Source organism: Camelina sativa, chromosome 11, assembly GCF_000633955.1.
Source record: "Camelina sativa cultivar DH55 chromosome 11, Cs, whole genome shotgun sequence".
In the NCBI taxonomy this organism is placed as follows: domain Eukaryota; kingdom Viridiplantae; phylum Streptophyta; class Magnoliopsida; order Brassicales; family Brassicaceae; genus Camelina; species Camelina sativa.
The window spans coordinates 19,759,214-19,780,006 of record NC_025695.1 but is presented as its reverse complement, the minus strand read 5'-3'; the positions used below and the strand labels follow the sequence as shown (position 1 = coordinate 19,780,006).

At 30.8% G+C, this 20,793-nt stretch overlaps 1 protein-coding gene across 1 annotated transcript; it reads right to left on the bottom strand.

Moving 5' to 3' along the window:
* On the bottom strand, nt 13,001–15,473 carry LOC104723876 (indole-3-pyruvate monooxygenase YUCCA2). The gene is made up of 4 exons (XM_010442307.2): nt 14,350–15,473; nt 13,822–14,070; nt 13,617–13,739; nt 13,001–13,474 (listed from the first exon to the last, which is right to left on the bottom strand). Exons 1-4 carry the CDS (start codon nt 15,025–15,027, stop codon nt 13,277–13,279), a joined length of 1,248 nt encoding a protein of 415 aa, XP_010440609.1. The 5' UTR covers nt 15,028–15,473; the 3' UTR covers nt 13,001–13,276.

Genomic DNA, 20,793 nt, shown 5'->3' with positions numbered 1-20,793 from the left:
TATGTGACCCTATATGATTAGTGTATGTGTAAAGACTTTTTTTTTTTTTTTTTTATTGGGCTAAATGTATGTGTAAAGACATGGTCCAAGAAATCAGAATTTAGTGGTTGTGTATGCTATCTAAATGATTTTGTATCGGATGTTTGATTTCTTTTTCTGAATTTAAGTTGCATATATGGATTTGGTCTTGTAACCCAGTTTTCAAGGTAAAGAAATAAAAAACCAAAAACAACTTCAACAAACAAAGAGATATTCAACAACAAAAGTAAAGTATTTATCCATTAACTTTCTCCAACACTAACAAAAATAAAACCAAAATATAATGGAGGTGAACTGGTGAAGATAACCAGGAAATAGAAGAAAATTAAGTCGGGAAAAAATAACATCTCAGCTTTTCCAAACAACTATTTTTTATTTAAAATCTCATTTCATAATCTAAGGTCAAGGTATGAAAAATATATATATTTAGAACAACAATGCTATTTTGCTATTCTACCATAATAAAAAGCATAATCAATAGAAACCATCAAAGTTGTTATCATTAAATTTAATACCATCAGCTAAAATAGATTAAATAAAACAAAACAACTAACAATAATAATGTATGCTCCAATATATCGTAATACAAGAAAAAATAAACAAAATTGATTTTAGTCTACAATTTGATTACAAAAATAAACAAAAATCCAACAACAAATAACAAAAAAAAAATAAAATAAAAAATATTACCAATNCCAAAAAATATTTTATCATACAAATAATTAAAATAAAAACAAAATTAAAAACATTCCTGCGGCGTAGCACGGATACTATCCTAGTAAGTTATAATTAAGAATGTCGAATATTGGAAGTCCCTTAGCCCAATGGTCAGCCGATGGTTGATTAATGCTTTGATATCATAAAGTTTTTAGAATTGCTAAGACATTTTTTTTTTTAGTTGAAAAATGTGGCTGAGAGAATCACAACATTTGACATGGAATTTTGAAAAATTTCAAAGATCTTCTTCCTCTTCTCCTTTTTTATAAGACTTCTTCCAAAGGTGCTGCTAATCCATCCGCTACACCACTCAAATAAGGCTCAAGATTTTAAACACAGTACACAATAATCAACAAACATAAAAAAATTAATACACACCCAAATCTTCTTTTACTCTTATGCATAAGATGATCATCAAACACGTACGTGCAGTTTTTTTGGTTGGCTATGTTTTTAGTGCATGCGATGATCATATATATATGGTTTTTTGTAAGTTGGACAAACAATAAGATAGATACCGACGTACGTGGCCGAGTTTATACATCTCATTTCACTCCGATCTCATTTTTTTTTGTTTTTTTTTTTGTGTTTCATCATCTTTAAACTATTGATTTTCGTGTTAGATATATGTTTTCAGTAGTTGTGATTCGTTTCATCTTTTAAACAAAAATTAGGGGTTGACCCCGAAGGCCGATGTGAGAGATCATTGGAAACAAATTTTTTTTGTGTTGTAAAATATTCTAAAATCATCTATAATAAAATCTCACATAATCATATTTCTTTTCTTTTTTTAGATAGAAAAAACTCTAAAAAATATTCAAATCTTCTAAACTCTCGCTTAAATCTATCAAAATTCTAAAATATTAAACCCTACCAAATCCTCTAAAATACAAGTTCAATATCCTCTAAGACTATGAGCATCTCCAATTCCACTCTATTTTACAGATAAGATTGCTCTATATTTAAAGTAACTCTATTTTTAAAATTATTTTTTTCTATTAACTCTATTAGAGAGTCAAAAATAGATTAACACACTAGAAAAGAAAAAAAATTATTTTAGAGTTACTCTATAATTCTATATTAGAGTAAGAAAATAAAAATATACATGGGAGATGATCTAAGTGTTGAAGATTTTGTCGCTTTTCCAGTTTTGTTGGACAAATGCAAATTGTAGAGCCAAATTACCAAGATACAAAACACTAGAATCCTTTCACAGAAGGTCCAAGATTGTACTGTCAATGACAAAGTACTCAAAGCGAGATCTAGTGTAACTTATTTTTCTTTTTCTTTAAATCCATGGAGAGTTGGTTTAATCATTTCTCTTTCCTATCATTTGTATCAACGTTTTTCTGTTAGTTGGGACTTTAGTGGGATTCTGTTTGCATTTTAAAAATGCTAATAAAAGTATAAACCAAGTTGATGTTTTTAGCTAAAGTTGCAAAAGATTCTTTTCCTATTTGTCAAAACTAAAGAGTATATATCAAATAGATTCTTTATTTATATATACTGATCCTGATTTGATTTCTCTATAAGATTCATGTTGTTGAATATCCTGTGATTATATATGTCCCATTTCTTTTTTTTGTCGAAAACATGAATGGCTTGTTGTGAGTGCGAAAACACATTTACGGCCATGATTGTTCCTCTCTCTCACTCATTTTACAAGTGTGGCATTAATATTTTTTTCTTGAACCAGGTTAAATTTAAACCGACAATCAATTGTGGCAAAAAAANTCTCACATAATCATATTTCTTTTCTTTTTTTAGATAGAAAAAACTCTAAAAAATATTCAAATCTTCTAAACTCTCGCTTAAATCTATCAAAATTCTAAAATATTAAACCCTACCAAATCCTCTAAAATACAAGTTCAATATCCTCTAAGACTATGAGCATCTCCAATTCCACTCTATTTTACAGATAAGATTGCTCTATATTTAAAGTAACTCTATTTTTAAAATTATTTTTTTCTATTAACTCTATTAGAGAGTCAAAAATAGATTAACACACTAGAAAAGAAAAAAAATTATTTTAGAGTTACTCTATAATTCTATATTAGAGTAAGAAAATAAAAATATACATGGGAGATGATCTAAGTGTTGAAGATTTTGTCGCTTTTCCAGTTTTGTTGGACAAATGCAAATTGTAGAGCCAAATTACCAAGATACAAAACACTAGAATCCTTTCACAGAAGGTCCAAGATTGTACTGTCAATGACAAAGTACTCAAAGCGAGATCTAGTGTAACTTATTTTTCTTTTTCTTTAAATCCATGGAGAGTTGGTTTAATCATTTCTCTTTCCTATCATTTGTATCAACGTTTTTCTGTTAGTTGGGACTTTAGTGGGATTCTGTTTGCATTTAAAAAATGCTAATAAAAGTATAAACCAAGTTGATGTTTTTAGCTAAAGTTGCAAAAGATTCTTTTCCTACTGGTCAAAACTAAAGAATATATATCAAATAGATTCTTTATTTATATATACTGATCCCGATTTGATTTCTCTATAAGATTCATGTTGTTGAATATCCTGTGATTATATATGTCCCAATTCTTTTTTTTGTCGAAAACATGAATGGCTTGTTGTGAGTGCGAAAACACATTTACGTCCATGATTGTTCCTCTCTCTCACTCATTTTACAAGTGTGGCATTAATATTTTTTTCTTGAACCAGGTTAAATTTAAACCGACAATCAATTGTGGCAAAAAAATTGATTAGCATTTTTTTAATAGTAAAAGATGACATGTGTATGCTACATTATTTAAACCTTTATAATGTCCACTTGATCTAGTAAAATATGAGGGGAGAGAGAAAGCTGGCCCCTAAGATCTTGGAATCCTTTTCGACATGCATGTGGTGATTAATGATGTTATCTAATCATTGAAACAAGTCAAGTTGCAACTGGCGTGGCCCATCTCCTGTTTTGTCAATGGGTAAACCTAGCAGCAAGACAAATCTATTAAGAGATCACACACATTACTTTGTTCCCACAATAGATGTTTTTATTATGTTTCTCTATCTCGTGCTTTCATAGATTGTTTTACAAAGCTCTTCTATAAGTTTCATCAAAAGGTAATTTAGAAGTATTCATCTCTCACCTTTTCTTATTGGGATCACATTTCTGATACAATACATCATGACGGTTGGTGACTAAATTCAGAAAACTTTGGTGTCACCAACTTACGTGAATATATGCTCAAATATGTGGTGAATATTGTTAACACGATCATGTAATCTCTGTTTCACATAAACATTATTTTCTTAAGATTCGAGAGATCAGTCGGACCAATCGTTTGTAAAGATCGTGTATTTCTTACAAGAAAGGGGACGTGACACTGTGTTGGCAAAAAGTGAACATATATACTAAGCAAGCGTGCCATGAGGAGTGCTTCTTATGTGTGTTCCCTTTTTCACTCGTATGTGTTAAAAGCGCATGCATTTTCCTAAAGCAAATAAAGTGTCTCACTTTTTCTTACACATGTTAACTTCTTCATGATACTGATCGGGTCCAAGATCTAGCAAACATCTAATATGCCCATCGTTGGTCTCTTATAAATGGGAGTAAGTTTAGTTTTGTAAAAAGTTATTAAAAATGTACTTTTGGAATGAACGTGGCCTCTTTCTTAAGAGAGGGGTTTCTTCCATTTTTAGTTAATTCTAAGTTATATATTTTGGGAGTAATCTTCAAAACTATGTACATCTATTAATTGTCGACAACTGTTAGGCAATTACAAAACCAAAAAGAAAAACAGTGAATAATAACGTGCGTAACTAACGTTAGTTACATTTTGGTAACAAAATTTGTTAGAATATATTGTTTGTGAGTATATTTGTTACAAAAACATTGTTACATTTTAGTAACAATTTACCACAAAATATATTTGTAACTAAATTGTTACTATGTCCTACAAAAAACTACAAATTTGCTACAAGATAGTTTATTTTAATTTTGGTCACTAATTAGTAAGTAACCGTCACAAATATTTGCTACAGGTTATTTGCGTAACAAATTTCGAAGCTATATCATCCCAAACTTGTAGTGAACTTATTGTGTTTCAGTAGTTAAATGGTACATTCGAAAATTTAAACATGATGATTATAGCAACGTAACTACCAAAAATCCCATTATATGATGATTAGAAAAAGAAAATATAAATCTGTCCAAAAACAAATCCTAAAATATTGGAATCTTTCTTATACTTTTTAACCTCACATAAAAGATAACTTGCATTTGGTATCATCCGATCGAACTAGCTTCGTTCGGATAAACAGTATTTCCCAAATGTTAGTTTGGAAGCCTTTGAGCCTTTGCACCACAAACATACATTGTTTACTTACACATACAGAAAACAAGGCTCAAAAAAATAAATGAATTTTTTTTTTGATAAAGAAAAATAAATGAATTGTTTACTTGAGCTTTTTGATACATTGTTTGTATGTGCATCTCTATGTATACAACAACTATTTATAAATAATCGGACAGCCTAATAACCGAGACAAATTTGGAAATGGACCACGAACAATAAAAGCAGTTTTAAAAAAAGAATATAATTAAAGATTTGTAAACCAAGAAAAAAAAAAACGAGTAAACATAATGGGAATGGTCCATATGCATGTTAGGCAGTACGGACTAGGGATGCCATGCAGCGATAGCACAACACCTAAACGTGCACCTCCCTCCTCTCTTGGACCATTTCAAGCCTTCTACTCTCTCTTTCATTCCTTTAATTTGCGTTATATTTCATTTTCTCTCAACAAATCCTATCCAATGGAGTGGCTCCCTTTGACTTTCTCTTTGACTCCGATGTTGAGTCAACTTTTCTTTTTGATTTTTATGTTTTTATGCCAACGAAACTAGTATTTTATTCATCACTTAATCCCTCTGTTTAATTGGTTTTTCTATTGGGAGTTGTTTAGTTTTAATCGAATGTAAATTTTACTCATTGATGCAAATTAAAAATTAAGGGCGTCTTTGTATTTAAAATTGCAAATGGAGGAGAAATGATTTATAACTTGTTTGTCGATGAATTTGACGAGCTGAAAGGAAGAGATTGACGCATAAAATAAAAACTAAGAACCGAAACAGCCGCATATATGATGCTTAAAGTGCCCATTTGTATAGTTTCCTCGTGTACACTGCCTTTTTCTAATTAGCTACCAAAATGAAATATTGCTTTGTATACCGAAAAATAACTTTAAGAAATATAAATGATGATTCTTTTGAAAGTTTTTCTTTTGATAATTAAAGAACCATATTGGTGACCATTTGTCTGCATAAGAGAAATTTGTCTCGAGCCAAATAGTCAGCATTTGAATTTGAAGAACGGGAACCAAGGAAAAAAAAAAAAATCAATTAAGCTTGCTATAAGAATTAAGAATCGAAAATTCTGGAAATTATCTTTTCAATATGGAACCTATATCCCATGTTAAATTATCGACCTCTCGTCCTGGTCTACTGGAAGGCAGAAAGAATGTAGCAGTGATTCCTTACCTTGTCCTTCATTTGTCTCTTCGACTTGCCTTACCTTGAGCTTGAATGGAAGTCCGGTACGGCTCTCGTGTGACGACCCTAATTACAGGGTCACCAATGAATGATATTCCGACTCAACTGCATGATTTTAGTAAAAGTATAAAAGGTGTCGAATCACACTCTCTAGCTACGATTGTGGTGCGGCAAGATTTCATTTTGTATGTGTTTTATAATTTTACCCTTATTTTGGGAAGAAATTACAAAGTCTCTCTAAATCTTTGACTAAACATTGTTTTCAAAAATCAGTCTTCAGATTTTAAACACCATCATCGCCGGCGATTTTTTAGCCACCACCGTCTTCTGTCACCATCATCTTCTCCATCATCAGCGCCTCTTCATCATTGTTGTCGTGTTTTTGATGCGTTCATGCTCTAATCGGTATGTTTGCTTTTCTCACCAATTCAAAAATTTGAGTTTTAAGGGTCTTTGATCATAAAATTGTANCAAAAATCAGTCTTCAGATTTTAAACACCATCATCGCCGGCGATTTTTTAGCCACCACCGTCTTCTGTCACCATCATCTTCTCCATCATCAGCGCCTCTTCATCATTGTTGTCGTGTTTTTGATGCGTTCATGCTCTAATCGGTATGTTTGCTTTTCTCACCAATTCAAAAATTTAAGTTTTAAGGGTCTTTGATCATAAAATTGTATTAACTGGCTTCATTAACAGTTCCTTATTAGTCTATAAAACTCTATGGTGATGGATTTATTAGCTTTTGAACGAATAGCTAAAACTTGTATATTTTGCATGCCATGTGTTCGACTAAATGTCTAAATGAATTCTTCTTTTATATGGGGTTTTCAACATGATCAGTTAGTACTTCTTCTTGATGTTGAGTATTGGTTTCGGAGAAGTATGTATCTTAAGATGTTATATTGTGGTTCTAGATGGGATTTTCAACATGATCATTTGGTGGGTTTTCTACTGTTTTTGAAAAGGTTGAGGACTTGAGCCAAATACTATGGAAGCCTTTTTGCTTATACATTGCTCTTCTAGTATCATTGCTGAGAAATTTCTCCTATATGATCTGTTGCTATGTCTTTATTTGCTAACTAGAATTTAAACCTTCAAACTTTGTGTCTCTTGATTCTAATTATGTTGTTTTCATAAGTTGTAGAAGTCTAAGAGAATGACAAAGCAACATAGATCATAACAATCTACAGATGATCCAACTACCAATAGCACAAGATTTAAGTGGCAGCCTAAAGAAGACGTGAGGTCCATTAAAGAAGGTGGATCCATGAACTGGGATTGGACTTGGGACCTACTAAGAGGTGGCGGTCGGGGCATTACAATTTCATTGTAATTGTAAAATCTAAACACTAATCATCTCATTTGTAAACCTAAACCGACGAATATATTAACTGTCATTGATTTAGCGATAGTCAAACAACCAACATAATATAACCATCTAACTTTCGTTGATTTAGCGATAGTCAAGCTAACGACATAGCAACAGATTTCAACAACTATCGCTGATTTAACGACCATCTTCAGCGAGACAGCGACTATCAAACGAACAAACAAACAGTGTCGATGATTGATGGTCGCTCTAGCTAAAACCAGCAACAAGAAAACGAACAGTACCTTCAGAAAATTTAGTGTATAAATAAATATAATACTTAGTACTTTTTTTTTTTGGCAAACTTATATAACACTTAGTACATGCAAGTTGATGTTACCCTAAGAAAAAAAAACAAAAAATACATGCAACTTGACAGAATAAACAATAGTGTCGACCAAAAAGGAAAATAAAAACATTCCGATGTATTCTTATTCGTATACACAACAAAAAGAAAGAAAAGTGGAGCAATCAATACGAGAGTAACGTTTAGAAGAGGATTTAATGCGACTAGATGCATTTTGGTATATTATGTGATTTTATGGGCCACCCTTTTATTTAACTTGTATACTTTAAAATGCTTATTTATTTCAACCAAACTATATTATTAATTTGTAGAAAAATATTTAGGGTCATCTCTTTTTGTTCATTTTTTCTCTTTTCTACTAATTATATAATCTTTTATCTAATATTTTATTAAAAAATAAATCAAAATTAAATTTAAAAACAAAATAAATTAAAGAAACAAATTTTGTATATTTTTAATTAAGAAAAATTAAATATTGGCTTAGTTTAGATTTTTAAAATTAGAAAAAAATTATGTGTCGGTTTAGGTTTACAAATAAGGTGATTAGAGTTTAGATTTTACAATTAAAACAAAATTATATGTCGGTTTGGGTTTACAAATGAGGTGGTTAGAGTTTAGATTTTACAATTAGAATGAAATTATATGTCGGTTTGGGTTTACAAGTGAAATGGTTAGGGTTTAGATTTTACAATTAGAATGAAATTGTAACGTCCCGATCGCCATCTCTTAGTGGGCCCATGTCCAATCCTAGTCCATGGGCCCACCTTGCTTAATGGGCCTCACGTCCTCTCACTAGGCCCGTGAGCCCATCAATATCTGACGAGCGATTTTCTACGTCCAAAGGTTTTAAATACTTGTTACCGTCCCTACAAATCACCACATGATCTTTCCCTCTGTTTTATCCTCACTTGCATAGTTCTGACAGCCACTTCCCGGAAGGTCACACATCCTAAGTCTACTCCAGCTCAAAACACGTTTAACTCTAGAGTTCTCTCAGTATCCTTGACCGAAAAGATAAGTGCACTTTTATGAAATAGATGGCCAAATCAATTCTTTTAAACCTCAGCGCAAGTCTCTGAAATCGATGTGTCACAGAAATTATATATCTGTTTGGGTTTACAAATTAAATAGGGTTTAGATTTTATAATTAGAATAAAATTATATATTGATCTGGGTTTATAAAAAAACGGTTTAAGACAGTGAATGAAGAGGTTCACCCCTAGGAGTAAATGAATAGATTCACCCCTAACGGTGAAACCAAATATTGGTCTCACATACTAAAAAGTTTACCTAAATCATCTCTGTAAATATAAGAACATACAGTGGGTTGGTAATTGTGAGAGGATCCGAGGAAAATTGTAGTGATGTGAACTAGGAATTAACATGTATGGTGCAATTTCGTTTTTCTGTAAAACAAAAAAATTGGGAAGTTAACTTTGTCGGCCAAGATTTATATTTTGACCATTCCAATTTTTTTTTAAAAGTAGAATCAAAGTTAGGTATTTGGTAACTGTTTGAAAAAATGTTTCTTTTTTTTTGTATTTATTATGCCAAATGCATTTATTATTGTTCACTGTTTGATTGTTTCTTTCATACACCTCATGGTTTACATAAGATACACTTATGTTAATACTGTTTATTTCACAGTTTACACTAACCTCATTTGTCACCAAGTCACCATACAAATATACACAACAAAATACGCATATATACAACATTTCCACGTTATTAATAGTCTCTATAGGTTTTTTTTTTTTTTTTGGGTCAGAAGTAGGAGGCAAAGTCTCCTACAATTTATTCAAAAGAGAAAAAAGACTTGCAATTGAATGTTTCGTGGGTACACAGTCCCATTACATTTGCCAACAAAACCAAACGAACATCATCAGGACAAACATCAAAAAAGAAAAACAAAGCGGTAAAAAGAATGCATAGTTAGCTAATACATCTGCAAGACGATTAACTTTCTTATACACGTGAGAAATTTGGACTATCTAGTCCCTTGAAATAAACCACAGTACAAGCGTAATAGGAACGACAATGGATGAGAATCACTAATCTCTATTGTTAGAAATCCAACTACGACCTCCGAGTCCACCTCCAACTCCACACAGGTCGCCTTCCACTCCCAAGCCATATAGAACCCAGAATAAACCTTTCATAGCTCAGCCAATGGCACTGAGCATATGCCAAAATTAAAGGCAAATCCTCGACACAATTTTCCATTACTATCTCGTAAAACTCCCCTTGCTGTAGCCAACCCCGGGTTACCTCTAGAGGCACCATCCATGTTACATTTCACCCACTCTGCACTCGTTTTAGTCCATGAGAGCATTCTTTCCACCCTACCAACACCCCTACTAACCGCACCAGTCCGTACCATAGCCTGAAAAACCTCCTTCCCAAGCAGCTTAATAGCCTCTATACGTTTAGGAACTAAATAATGTGACCTTTGTGGTATTTTTCACTTGTATATATTTTAAAGTTCTCCATTAAGGGGAATAAACACCCAAGAAACAATTAAAACTCTTCAACTGTTTACTTTGTAATATGCTTGGAGTATATTCTAGTTGTCTAGTTGGATATGGATATCAACTTAGATTTAGAGTTCTTGAGTGACTAACTAAAAAACTAATTGGATATGAGTTGAGTGACTCGTCTTTTTTATATACATATATATACTAATATGCACACTACTATAAATAAATTCGAACGTATTTAACTTTGTGAAAATGTTCTTGTATACTGGCTGTGATAATATTGCATGAGACTATAGATAACGTTTTCGACATGCTTCTATAAGGAGTCATTTATAAAGATCCACCTATAAGTGGCATTCTTAATTTCTAACAAAATCCCTTTAAATCTAGACACCTAGATCTTTTGTTTTCTTTTTGTCCATGCTACTATCAGTTTATAAATTTATTTTTGTCCGATACACAGAAAGTCTAATGTCAAAAGAAAAAATATTAAATGCTAAGAGGTGACAGCTTATTTTGAAGGATATTAATTGAGATCTTTTACGAGTTCTATTTGATTAGTCTAAGTTGACAGTCAAGAGAAGTAGAGATAAGAACAAATTAGAAATTTGAAGAAACCTGCGAAAAAATTTACTACAAATCTCTAACGTGAGAATGACTTCAAGTTGAGTTTTACATTCACAACAAGAATTAGACGGCCCCATCCAAAGATAGCTGTGGCGAGAATTGCATGGACTATAAAATTGTGGTCCAGTAGGGTGATTTAGATGTTCACGTACATACTTTAAATATGAGGATGTATTATGTATAATTCACATTGATTCCAACTCAAATCAAATCCAATGAACAAAATGAATTGCCTTACATATACTAGAAAGATCATCTAGCTATATATATATACGCCGTTTAACTTGTCTTTCACGTATAATCACATTATCTAGCTATACAAACTTAGATGTGGTATATAAAAAAGATTAATGGTATAAATACTTTCTTTTCTTCAACAATATATATTATATATATATATATATGAGGTAAAAATATATATATATATATATATATATATTCTATATAGATATATATATATATATATATATATTATACGAGTTTTGAATACTTGTTTAAATACGGAAGGTGACTCAATAATATCACTAGATCATATGTGCTGATCTAATTAACACCGTTCGAATTTATGTCTACTTTGAAGTTACCACTGGACCAATTAAACAACTTGGTTCAAATTCATCTATCGTCTTGATACTAAATTACTAATCTATATATTTTTATGTTGTGAGGACTTTTGGCTTCTTAATTCTTCAATATAGTAGAGCTTCATTTTATTTTATTTTTGTGTTAAATATACTTGAGTAATTTTTTAAAGAAAAGTGAGATGATTGTATCAGTACTCTTTCTTATATCACAAATATGTGTAGATCCGATGATGCGTATCAAATGATGTCACACTTAAAAAATTAAAATGATGCGTGTCACAGACTCACATATCAACATAACTATTTTATATATGTACTCTTTTAATTTATATTTGTGTCGGTTATACAATTATAATTTAATATATAGATATATATATAAGCTTTTTAACAAAATAAACTAATTTTTTATAATATGAGAGCGTACGTGCAAAGGTTAAATTAAATATTTAAAAAACTTCACAATTTTGTTCATATTATCTCTATAATGATGTAACCGATCACTAGCAGAATAACAAAACTTGTATAATTTTTTTTTTAACATGTGAATATATTTATTTTAAAGTAAAGTAATTGTTGTTATTGGTCCCTATGTTCAACCAGAAAATAAGTATTGGTCCATAGCGAAGGGCCCAATCGAATCTTCTGCAAATAAGGAAAGGAAAGCATGCATTTCTTTCATATACTGTATGTACTCATCTTTTACAGCTTTTCTTTACGATGCTATGGTTCAAATCAGTTTGATATATGTACTCATGCATAACCAAATCAACATTTGCTTCGAAACAAATTGATTTAACTGTCACTTTTTGTAATGAGATTTGAAAATTTTGTAGTTAGTTATTTGCATGGTACCTATAATTTGCTCTTAGCGAAAAAAAAAAATGGTACCTAATTTACTATATAACGTATTTCTAAAAAACTATAACATTATATAAAGATAATTAAAAACTATATAAAATTATTATAATCTGTGGATGAAACAACATGATATTTAAATATATAAGAATACGAACAAAATTGTTTGTTCATATTGTCTTATATGAAAAAATATATATATGCCATGCGCTAATTTTTCAAAAACAAAAAGCCACAATATGGTTATTTGGTGCTATTGCTAAAACTCCTAGTTATATATCAATAATAAAAATATAATATAATTTATATAAAAAACTTTAAAATAAATTAAATGTCTATGAGAGCTCCCCACCCTCCACAACATCACCACCACCACCCACTAACATTAATCACATGAACTTTAAAACATGCACAATAACATAAAGCTGAATTTCTAATCTAAAGACTCAACCAAATTCCTCATGTCCTCCATTCAACTAATTAAGAAAAATGAGTAATTGAATAAAGGCTCCCATTACTTCAATTATCATATTTAAATATTTATCTTATTTACAGGAAAACAAAAAAAGGCAAAACATACACAAAACCAACTAAATATATACAGAGGTGGACCATGATCTAATCTTTTCTTCCTAAAAATCCAAAAATCTTTGACCTAACATTGATCTAACCCTGCTTTCTCACTCTCATATGTCACAATTAAAGAGTTAGGAGCCTTACATAAATGCACCACTACTAACTCTCTACTTTTTCTAGATAATCAAATTCATACTTTGCCAAATCGAAACCAGAATCTCAGGTTAACAATGTTGAGGACGACCCAAGGCTAATAAATTTTGTTGAACATCAATATCCTCAGCGATCTTCTTGGCATCAATGGCTGCACCAAGCAACCCAAGCTTTGTGAAACCGACTGCATACAATCCGCTTTCGCCTTTCCAACCGTTAGGAAAGGGTTTACGGGGAAATCCATCTTTCTCACAAAACATGTTCATTCCCTAATACAAAAATATATATATACAATTCAAAGTCAAAACCAAATTAATTCAACTATTAAAACGTAAAAATGGGTTGCGATGTGTCTATATCAAGGAATTAAGAATAATGAAGATGTAGACGCATCATCGCCATGGTACACACCTTTAGCCACATGGGTACGTTGCTTTTGTAACCCGTAGCAAGTATAATGGCGTCAAAGTTATCCACTCTCCCATCAACAAACTCTGCCGAATGTTGCATTACCCGTTTTAACTCCGGATACACCTAAAAAAAAAAAAAATCAGTATACCATAATCGTACGTTTGTGTGTAATTAATATGATTTGAGAAAGACATAAGTAATGAACCTTGATGTCTCCACTTCGGATTTTAGCAAGAGTGCCAACATCCAAAACCGGAGTCTTTCCGCACTTGATCTTGCGTTCAAGAGGGCCTATCTTTGGTCGAACTAGCCCTAACTGATCCGTGTCGCCAAGAACCAAACGTGACATATGTAACAAAAACCGGTCCACCACTTGCACTGGAAACCACTTGAGAAGGCTCGTGGATATCCCAAAAGTCGATAGACCCAGCATTTCTTGAGGTAATACGTGCACCTATAGCATTAGTCGAAAACTCGATTAGCCTTAATAGAACTACAAAATATCTAAATCATGTAATCACATGCATACCTTCTTGGAAAGTAAAAGAATATAAAATGTAAACATTTCATTACTTGATATCAAAGAGACCAATAAAATGTTAGTGTTAAACCCTAAAGACTGAAGAGTAACACATATTACGATCGGGCATTGCAAGAACTATACTAAACATCTATCATTCTTTTTAATCTTTCAAAATATATTAAAAGAGAAGATCGTTTATTTAATCCTCACCGAATCACGAACCACAAGAGAAGGATGAGCATTGAAGTTGCAAAGATCTAAACAAACTTCCATTCCAGAGTTTCCACATCCCACGACCAAAACCTTTTTCTCTCTAAACATTTCACCGCTTTTATAAGAGCTTGTATGGAGGATTGGCCCAACAAAGTCCACAATTCCATCAATCTCCGGCATCACCTCCTCAGCATTCTCCCCAGTCGCCACAACAAGCCACCGCGAAACATACTCAGTTTCCTCCTCCTTTTTTCCTCCAACAGTCCTCACCCTCCATAACCCACACCGCCTATCTAACTTCGCCTCTTCCACGGTCTGGTTAAAAACTGGCTTTAGGCCAAAATGTTCCGCGTAGGACTCAAGATATTGAACAAACTGTTGCTTTGTAGGGTAAGTAGGGTAGCTTGAAGGGAAAGGCATCAATGGAAGCTCACAGAAATGTTTAGGGAGATGAAGCCGGAGACGATCATATGTTTTCAGCTGCCATAATGATGCTATGCAACTGGAACGTTCTAGTATCAAACTAGAGACGCCTCTCGACTTCAAACAAGCCGCCGTGGCCAGTCCCGACGGTCCGGAACCGACAATGATTGGTCCAGGGATCAATATGCACCTTGATTCCTCCACGTATGGATCATGGACTCTCTTGCCTAACGTTTCTGTTACAAACTCCATAGAACAGAGAGAGAGAGAGAAAAAAAGAGCTAAGAAAAAAGAGAGAAAGAGATCTCAAGTTATGCAAGAAGTGAAGTAGGAGACTGATCTTGGATTTAGGTTTATAAACCCATGCGGTAAACAAAGATCATACTCTTTCTTGTGACTCGTGGATAATCATGTCCCGAGAATATTGGTGAAAAGAGAGAATGAGTTTCATTGATCTTATCTACAAAAATAATAAAGAAGAAAATAAACCAAATAGATAAGAAGATGATCGGATATTCCCTATAGATCAGGGTAAATCTACGGATGAAATATATATATTTTAAAAAAAACTCGAAGATTTTGTTAAAAGAAAAATCTCTCAAGAATTGAGATTTCAAACAAAGATTTCGGATTTTGAAGAAGAGTTTTGCGGTTCTGAAACAAACACTTGGGGAAAGAGAAGCAACTCTATATAAGAGTTGAAAAGAAACAAAAAAGAGAGATGAGATGGCGATAGACACATGACATAATTAGGGAGAGATGTCTACATGTTTATTTGTATACTCATATATATATATATATAGGTGGATACGTTCGTGGTATGGGCATGTATTATATGTTTAATTTTATTTAATTGCTATATTTTTTTCAGTTTTTTTTTCTCAAGAAGTTTAATTTATTAGGTTAAAACATTCAATATGAAGAAATATCGTTTACAAATAAACTTAATAACGGTTCGGCCCGTACTTTACGAGCCAAATTATCCGCTTTAGTATTAGCTTGGCAAAAAACTAAAATTAAAGAAAAATCAAGAAAACTCCTCTTATCATTCTGGATCTCTTCTAGGTAGGTTGAGAAGACGGGCTACTCTGCTGGAAAAGACACCAGCTTCACCAAATCTGAAAAGTCAGTTACGAACACCACATCTTTCTTGTTTTCTTCCATCATAAACTTCATTACCCACACCAATGCTTCCACCTCTGTGTGTAGAGCCGACAAGCTACTACAAAGATTTGCAGCACCCATAGTTGGCGAGGGCTCTTCACAACAGGAACAATACCATCCTATTCCTGTAAAAAAATCACTTTCCTTCCAAGAGCCATCAATGAAACACCTGTAACCCGAATAACTCGTGGTATGTACAGGACTGAGAGGGGGTGGTTGAGGCTCATGTAGAAGTTCTAATTGAGCTGAAGTCCAAGCCTTTTCCTTGCGACAAGTTGGATAACATCTCTAAGATCTTTATCCAAAGCCTTAAAAACCTTTTCATTTCGCACTTTTCAGACGTACCATAATAACCAAGTAAACATGGAAGTATTGGCAACCTTCGGCTTTCGCCAGAAAAGATAATCCATATTCACATATAATGACTCCAATGGAAAAACACCTGTAACCGTCGGAATCTGAGAAAACACCAAGGTTTGGAGGGCAGGCGGGCATAGAAAATGGCATGATTTATAGATTCATGTGGATCGCCACACCGAATGCACCCTGGATCACTATACCTTTTTCAATGGACAATACTTAGGTTTACCCCTAGGGATGAACCTCTTCATTCACCCCCTTATAAAATAAGGAAATAAAACATGTATACATTATAATAAAATTAGAAACTTAAACCGTTCTTTTATAAACTCAAACTGATATATAATTTCGTTCTAATTGTAAAATCTAAAGTCTAACCATCTCATTTGTAAATCCAAACCGACATATAATTTCGTTCTAATTGTAAAATCTAAACCCTAACCATTTCATTTGTAAACCCAAACCGACATATAATTATGTTCTAACTGTAAAATGTAACTCTAACCATCTCATTTGTAAACCCAAACCGACATATAATTTTGTTCTAATTGTAAAATCTAAACCCTAACCACCTCATTTGTAAACCCAAACCGACACATAATTTCGTTTTAATTATAAAATCTAAACCCTAATTCTCATTTATAAACCCAAACCGATATATAATCTCGTTTAATTGTAAAATCTAAATCAAGTCAATATTTAACTTTCTTTAAATAAAAGTATACATAATTTTTTTCTTTAACTTGTTTTATTTTTTAATTGAATTTTGATTTATTTTTTAAATAAAATATTAGATAAAACATTCTGATTGGCTGAGAGGGGAAGGGGTGAATACAAAGTTCAAACAATTAATATACTTTTATATCTACTAGGTTTTGAACCCACGCCACGCGTGAGTTTATTTGATATATTTTGATAAAAATTATATATGATTGATTACGGTAATAAAATATTATCTCATAAAAAAAATTAAAGTTAGTACTAAGGAAAAAAATTAAATTTCAGATACACAATTTTTTAAAATATAAAATCAGTTGTGTTATAAAATCAAATCTGATAAAAAAAATCATAAATTTAACTTGACGTCAAGGCGAGGCAAATCAAACAAATGACCTCACATATCCTAAACCACTTTTTTTTACCACCAGAAAAATGAAACAATTTTATAATCATAAATTTAACTCGTTTTCATATTTAATTGATCGCTACCACCTATGTTTTCATGTTTTTTATTCAATATTTTCTTATTTTTCATATTCTTTCTTGTCATTTTCATTGTCAAATTATGTGTTAATTGTCATCGTAACTTTTACTGTTTGGTTCTTCGTTATACTTTCTTCTTCTTCCTCGTCAACTTCTTCACATTTTTCCACTGAAAAACTTTTTTTTAGACTACCACACAACTTGTTAACCCATCAAACTCCAAGAACAAAATTATTTCTATTCTCATAAAATTTGTGAAATTCATGATTACCAGCATAGTCAACACATGCACCTAATTATTGACAATTTTATCCATATACTTATTTGGTTTTAGATCCACGCGTTTAAAAACTTCTCAAACCAAAATCCTTACTTGGTCTATAATATTTTAAAAACATAATAAAATATACTAATAATTATTTATTTAATATGAATCATATGATATATAGAAATATGAGTACACTATAAGAACATATTAATTATAAATAAATAATATCAATTATATTATATCATCAAATAATATTAACCGTATCATATTATCAAATAACCGTAACCGTATTTAAACGTAACCGTTTAACCGTTTGTTAAACGGTTCTGGTTAAGGTTACAAAAATTTCTAACCATAACCGATGGTTAATAAACCTTAACCGTGACAACCGTAACCCTGGTCATGCCTATGTATAGCTAATAAAACATGTGTGTTTGTCGTCCATCTTTCTTCTTTAAACCTCAAAATTTGACTCAAACATCAAATTAAGGTCTTGCGATGTCAATCCTTCTTCCTTAGACCCAAAAATAAAAAATTAATGAAAGAATATCAACTCATCTATAAAATCATACACAAAAATATGTTTTACAGCTCATAAGAAATAAAAAGCACAAATGTAGATAAATAAGATAATTTATGTTTTGCATCAATATTTATAATATTTTAAACTTTTAAAAGGTTTCGAAATATAAAATTTGAATTTTTTAAAAATTTTCAATATTTATAATATTTTAAACTTTTAAAATTTAAAACTTATAATATTTTTAAAAAAAATTAAAAGCTAAGAACTTTTAAAAGTTTCAATATTTATAATATTTAAACTTTTAAATTTTTTAAATATTATAATATTTTTTTGAAACTGTTTAAAATTTTAATTTGATCAAATAAAAAACCAGATCAAACTAAATAAAACTTTTAAACTTGGACGCCTGATAAATCAAGCTTTCCTGCTCATTCGTTGTTGGAAGCATATTAATCTTATTTATACTGGTTCTGAACCATTGTCTAAAAAATTTATAGCTGATGTGGGATATTGTGCTTAGTTCTTTGATTTCCATAAATTTAAAATTTTCCTTTTTCTAAAAAATTCTGTAAATTTAAAAAATGTTAATGAATGACATGTCAAAGAATGATAGGTTGTTTAAAATAAGTCTTAATATAGAAAATTCTGGAAATTGAATAAAATGTTAATAAGTGATATGTCAAATTTCTATTGGTTGTTTAAATCATATGTGGACGGCTTTAGCAGCCTATAGCTCCTACTTTTTATTAGTATAGATTATTATGGGCTATTGGGATTTGATAGCGAACCCTTAACTAACAATTATACTTTTCTTTCCTTTTTAGGTATCTCACTTTTATTTTATTTTTGATACTTTTTTTTCATTATTATCAATAGAGAGGAAATTTAGCCAACCGATTGTTAAAAAAAGCCCAAGTTAGAAAATATTTTAAAACAATCAACCCACTAAAGAATCCAACTTGAAGAAAGAAAAAAAAAATAAAAATAAAGACAAACTTATCAGCTAGCTAAAGTCCTGGTTGTCTTTTAAGATACTAAGTTTTGAACTCATGCTACGTGTGGGTTTATTTGATATATTTTGATAAAAATTATATATGATTGATTACAGAAATAAAATATTATCTCATAAAAAAAATTAAAATTAGTACTAAGGAAAAAAATTAAATTTCAGATACACAATTGTTTAATATATAAAAATCAGTTGTATTGTAAAATCAAATCTGATAAAAAACATCATAAATTTAACTTGACGTCCAGGCGAGGCAAATCAAACCGATGACCTCACATATCCTAAACCATTTTCTTTGACCACCAGAGAAACGAAACAATTTTATAATCATGAATTTAACTCGTTTTCATATTTAATTGATTGCTACCACCTATGTTTTTGTGTTTTTTATTCAATGTTTTCTTATTCTTCATATTCTTTTTTGTCATTTTCATTGTCAAATTATGTGTTAATTGTCATCGTAACTTTTACCGTTTGGTTCTTCGTTATACTCTTTTTCTTTTTCTTCGTCGCCAACTTCTTCACATTCTTCCACTGAAAAACCTTTTTTTATACTACCACACAACTTGTTAACCCATCAAACTCCAAGAACAAAATCATTTCTTTTCTCATAAAATTTGTGAAATTCATGATTATCAGCATAGTCAACACATTCACCCAATTATTGACAATTTTATCCATTTACTTATTTGGTTTTAGATCCACGCATTTAGAAACTTCTCAAACCAAAATCCTTACTTGGTTTATAATATTTTAAAAACATAATAAAATATACTAATAATTATTTATTTAATATGAATCATATGATATATAGAAATATGAGTACACTAAAAGAACATATTAATTATAAATAAATAATATCAATTATATTATATCATCAAATAATATCAACTTTATCATATAATCAAAAAATATCAACCGTATCATATTATCAAATAACCGTAACCGTATATAACAGTNCTAAACTATTTTCCATTGTACGCTATTTATATTATACGTGTTTTCTCAATAAGATTTTGACATGTATAAACAAAAAAGTAATTCACTAAGCATGTATATTATTATTAATAAATAAATAGTGAANAAAACATGTGTGTTTGTCGTCCATCCTTCTTCTTTAAACCTCAAAATTTGACTCAAACATCAAATTAAGGTCTTGCGATGTCAATCCTTCTTCCTTAGACCCAAAAATAAAAAATTAATGAAAGAATATCAACTCATCTCTAATATCATACAAAAAAATATGTTTTACATTTCATAAGAAATAAAAAGCACAAATGTAGATAAATAAGATAATTTATGTTTTGCATCAATATTTATGATATTTTAAACTTTTAAAAGGTTTCGAAATATAAAATTTGAACCTTTTAAAAATTTTCAATATTTATAATATTTTAAACTTTTAAAATTTAAAACTTATAATATTTAAAAACTTTTTAAAAGCTAAGAACTTTTAAAAGTTTCAATATTTATAATATTTAAACTTTTAAA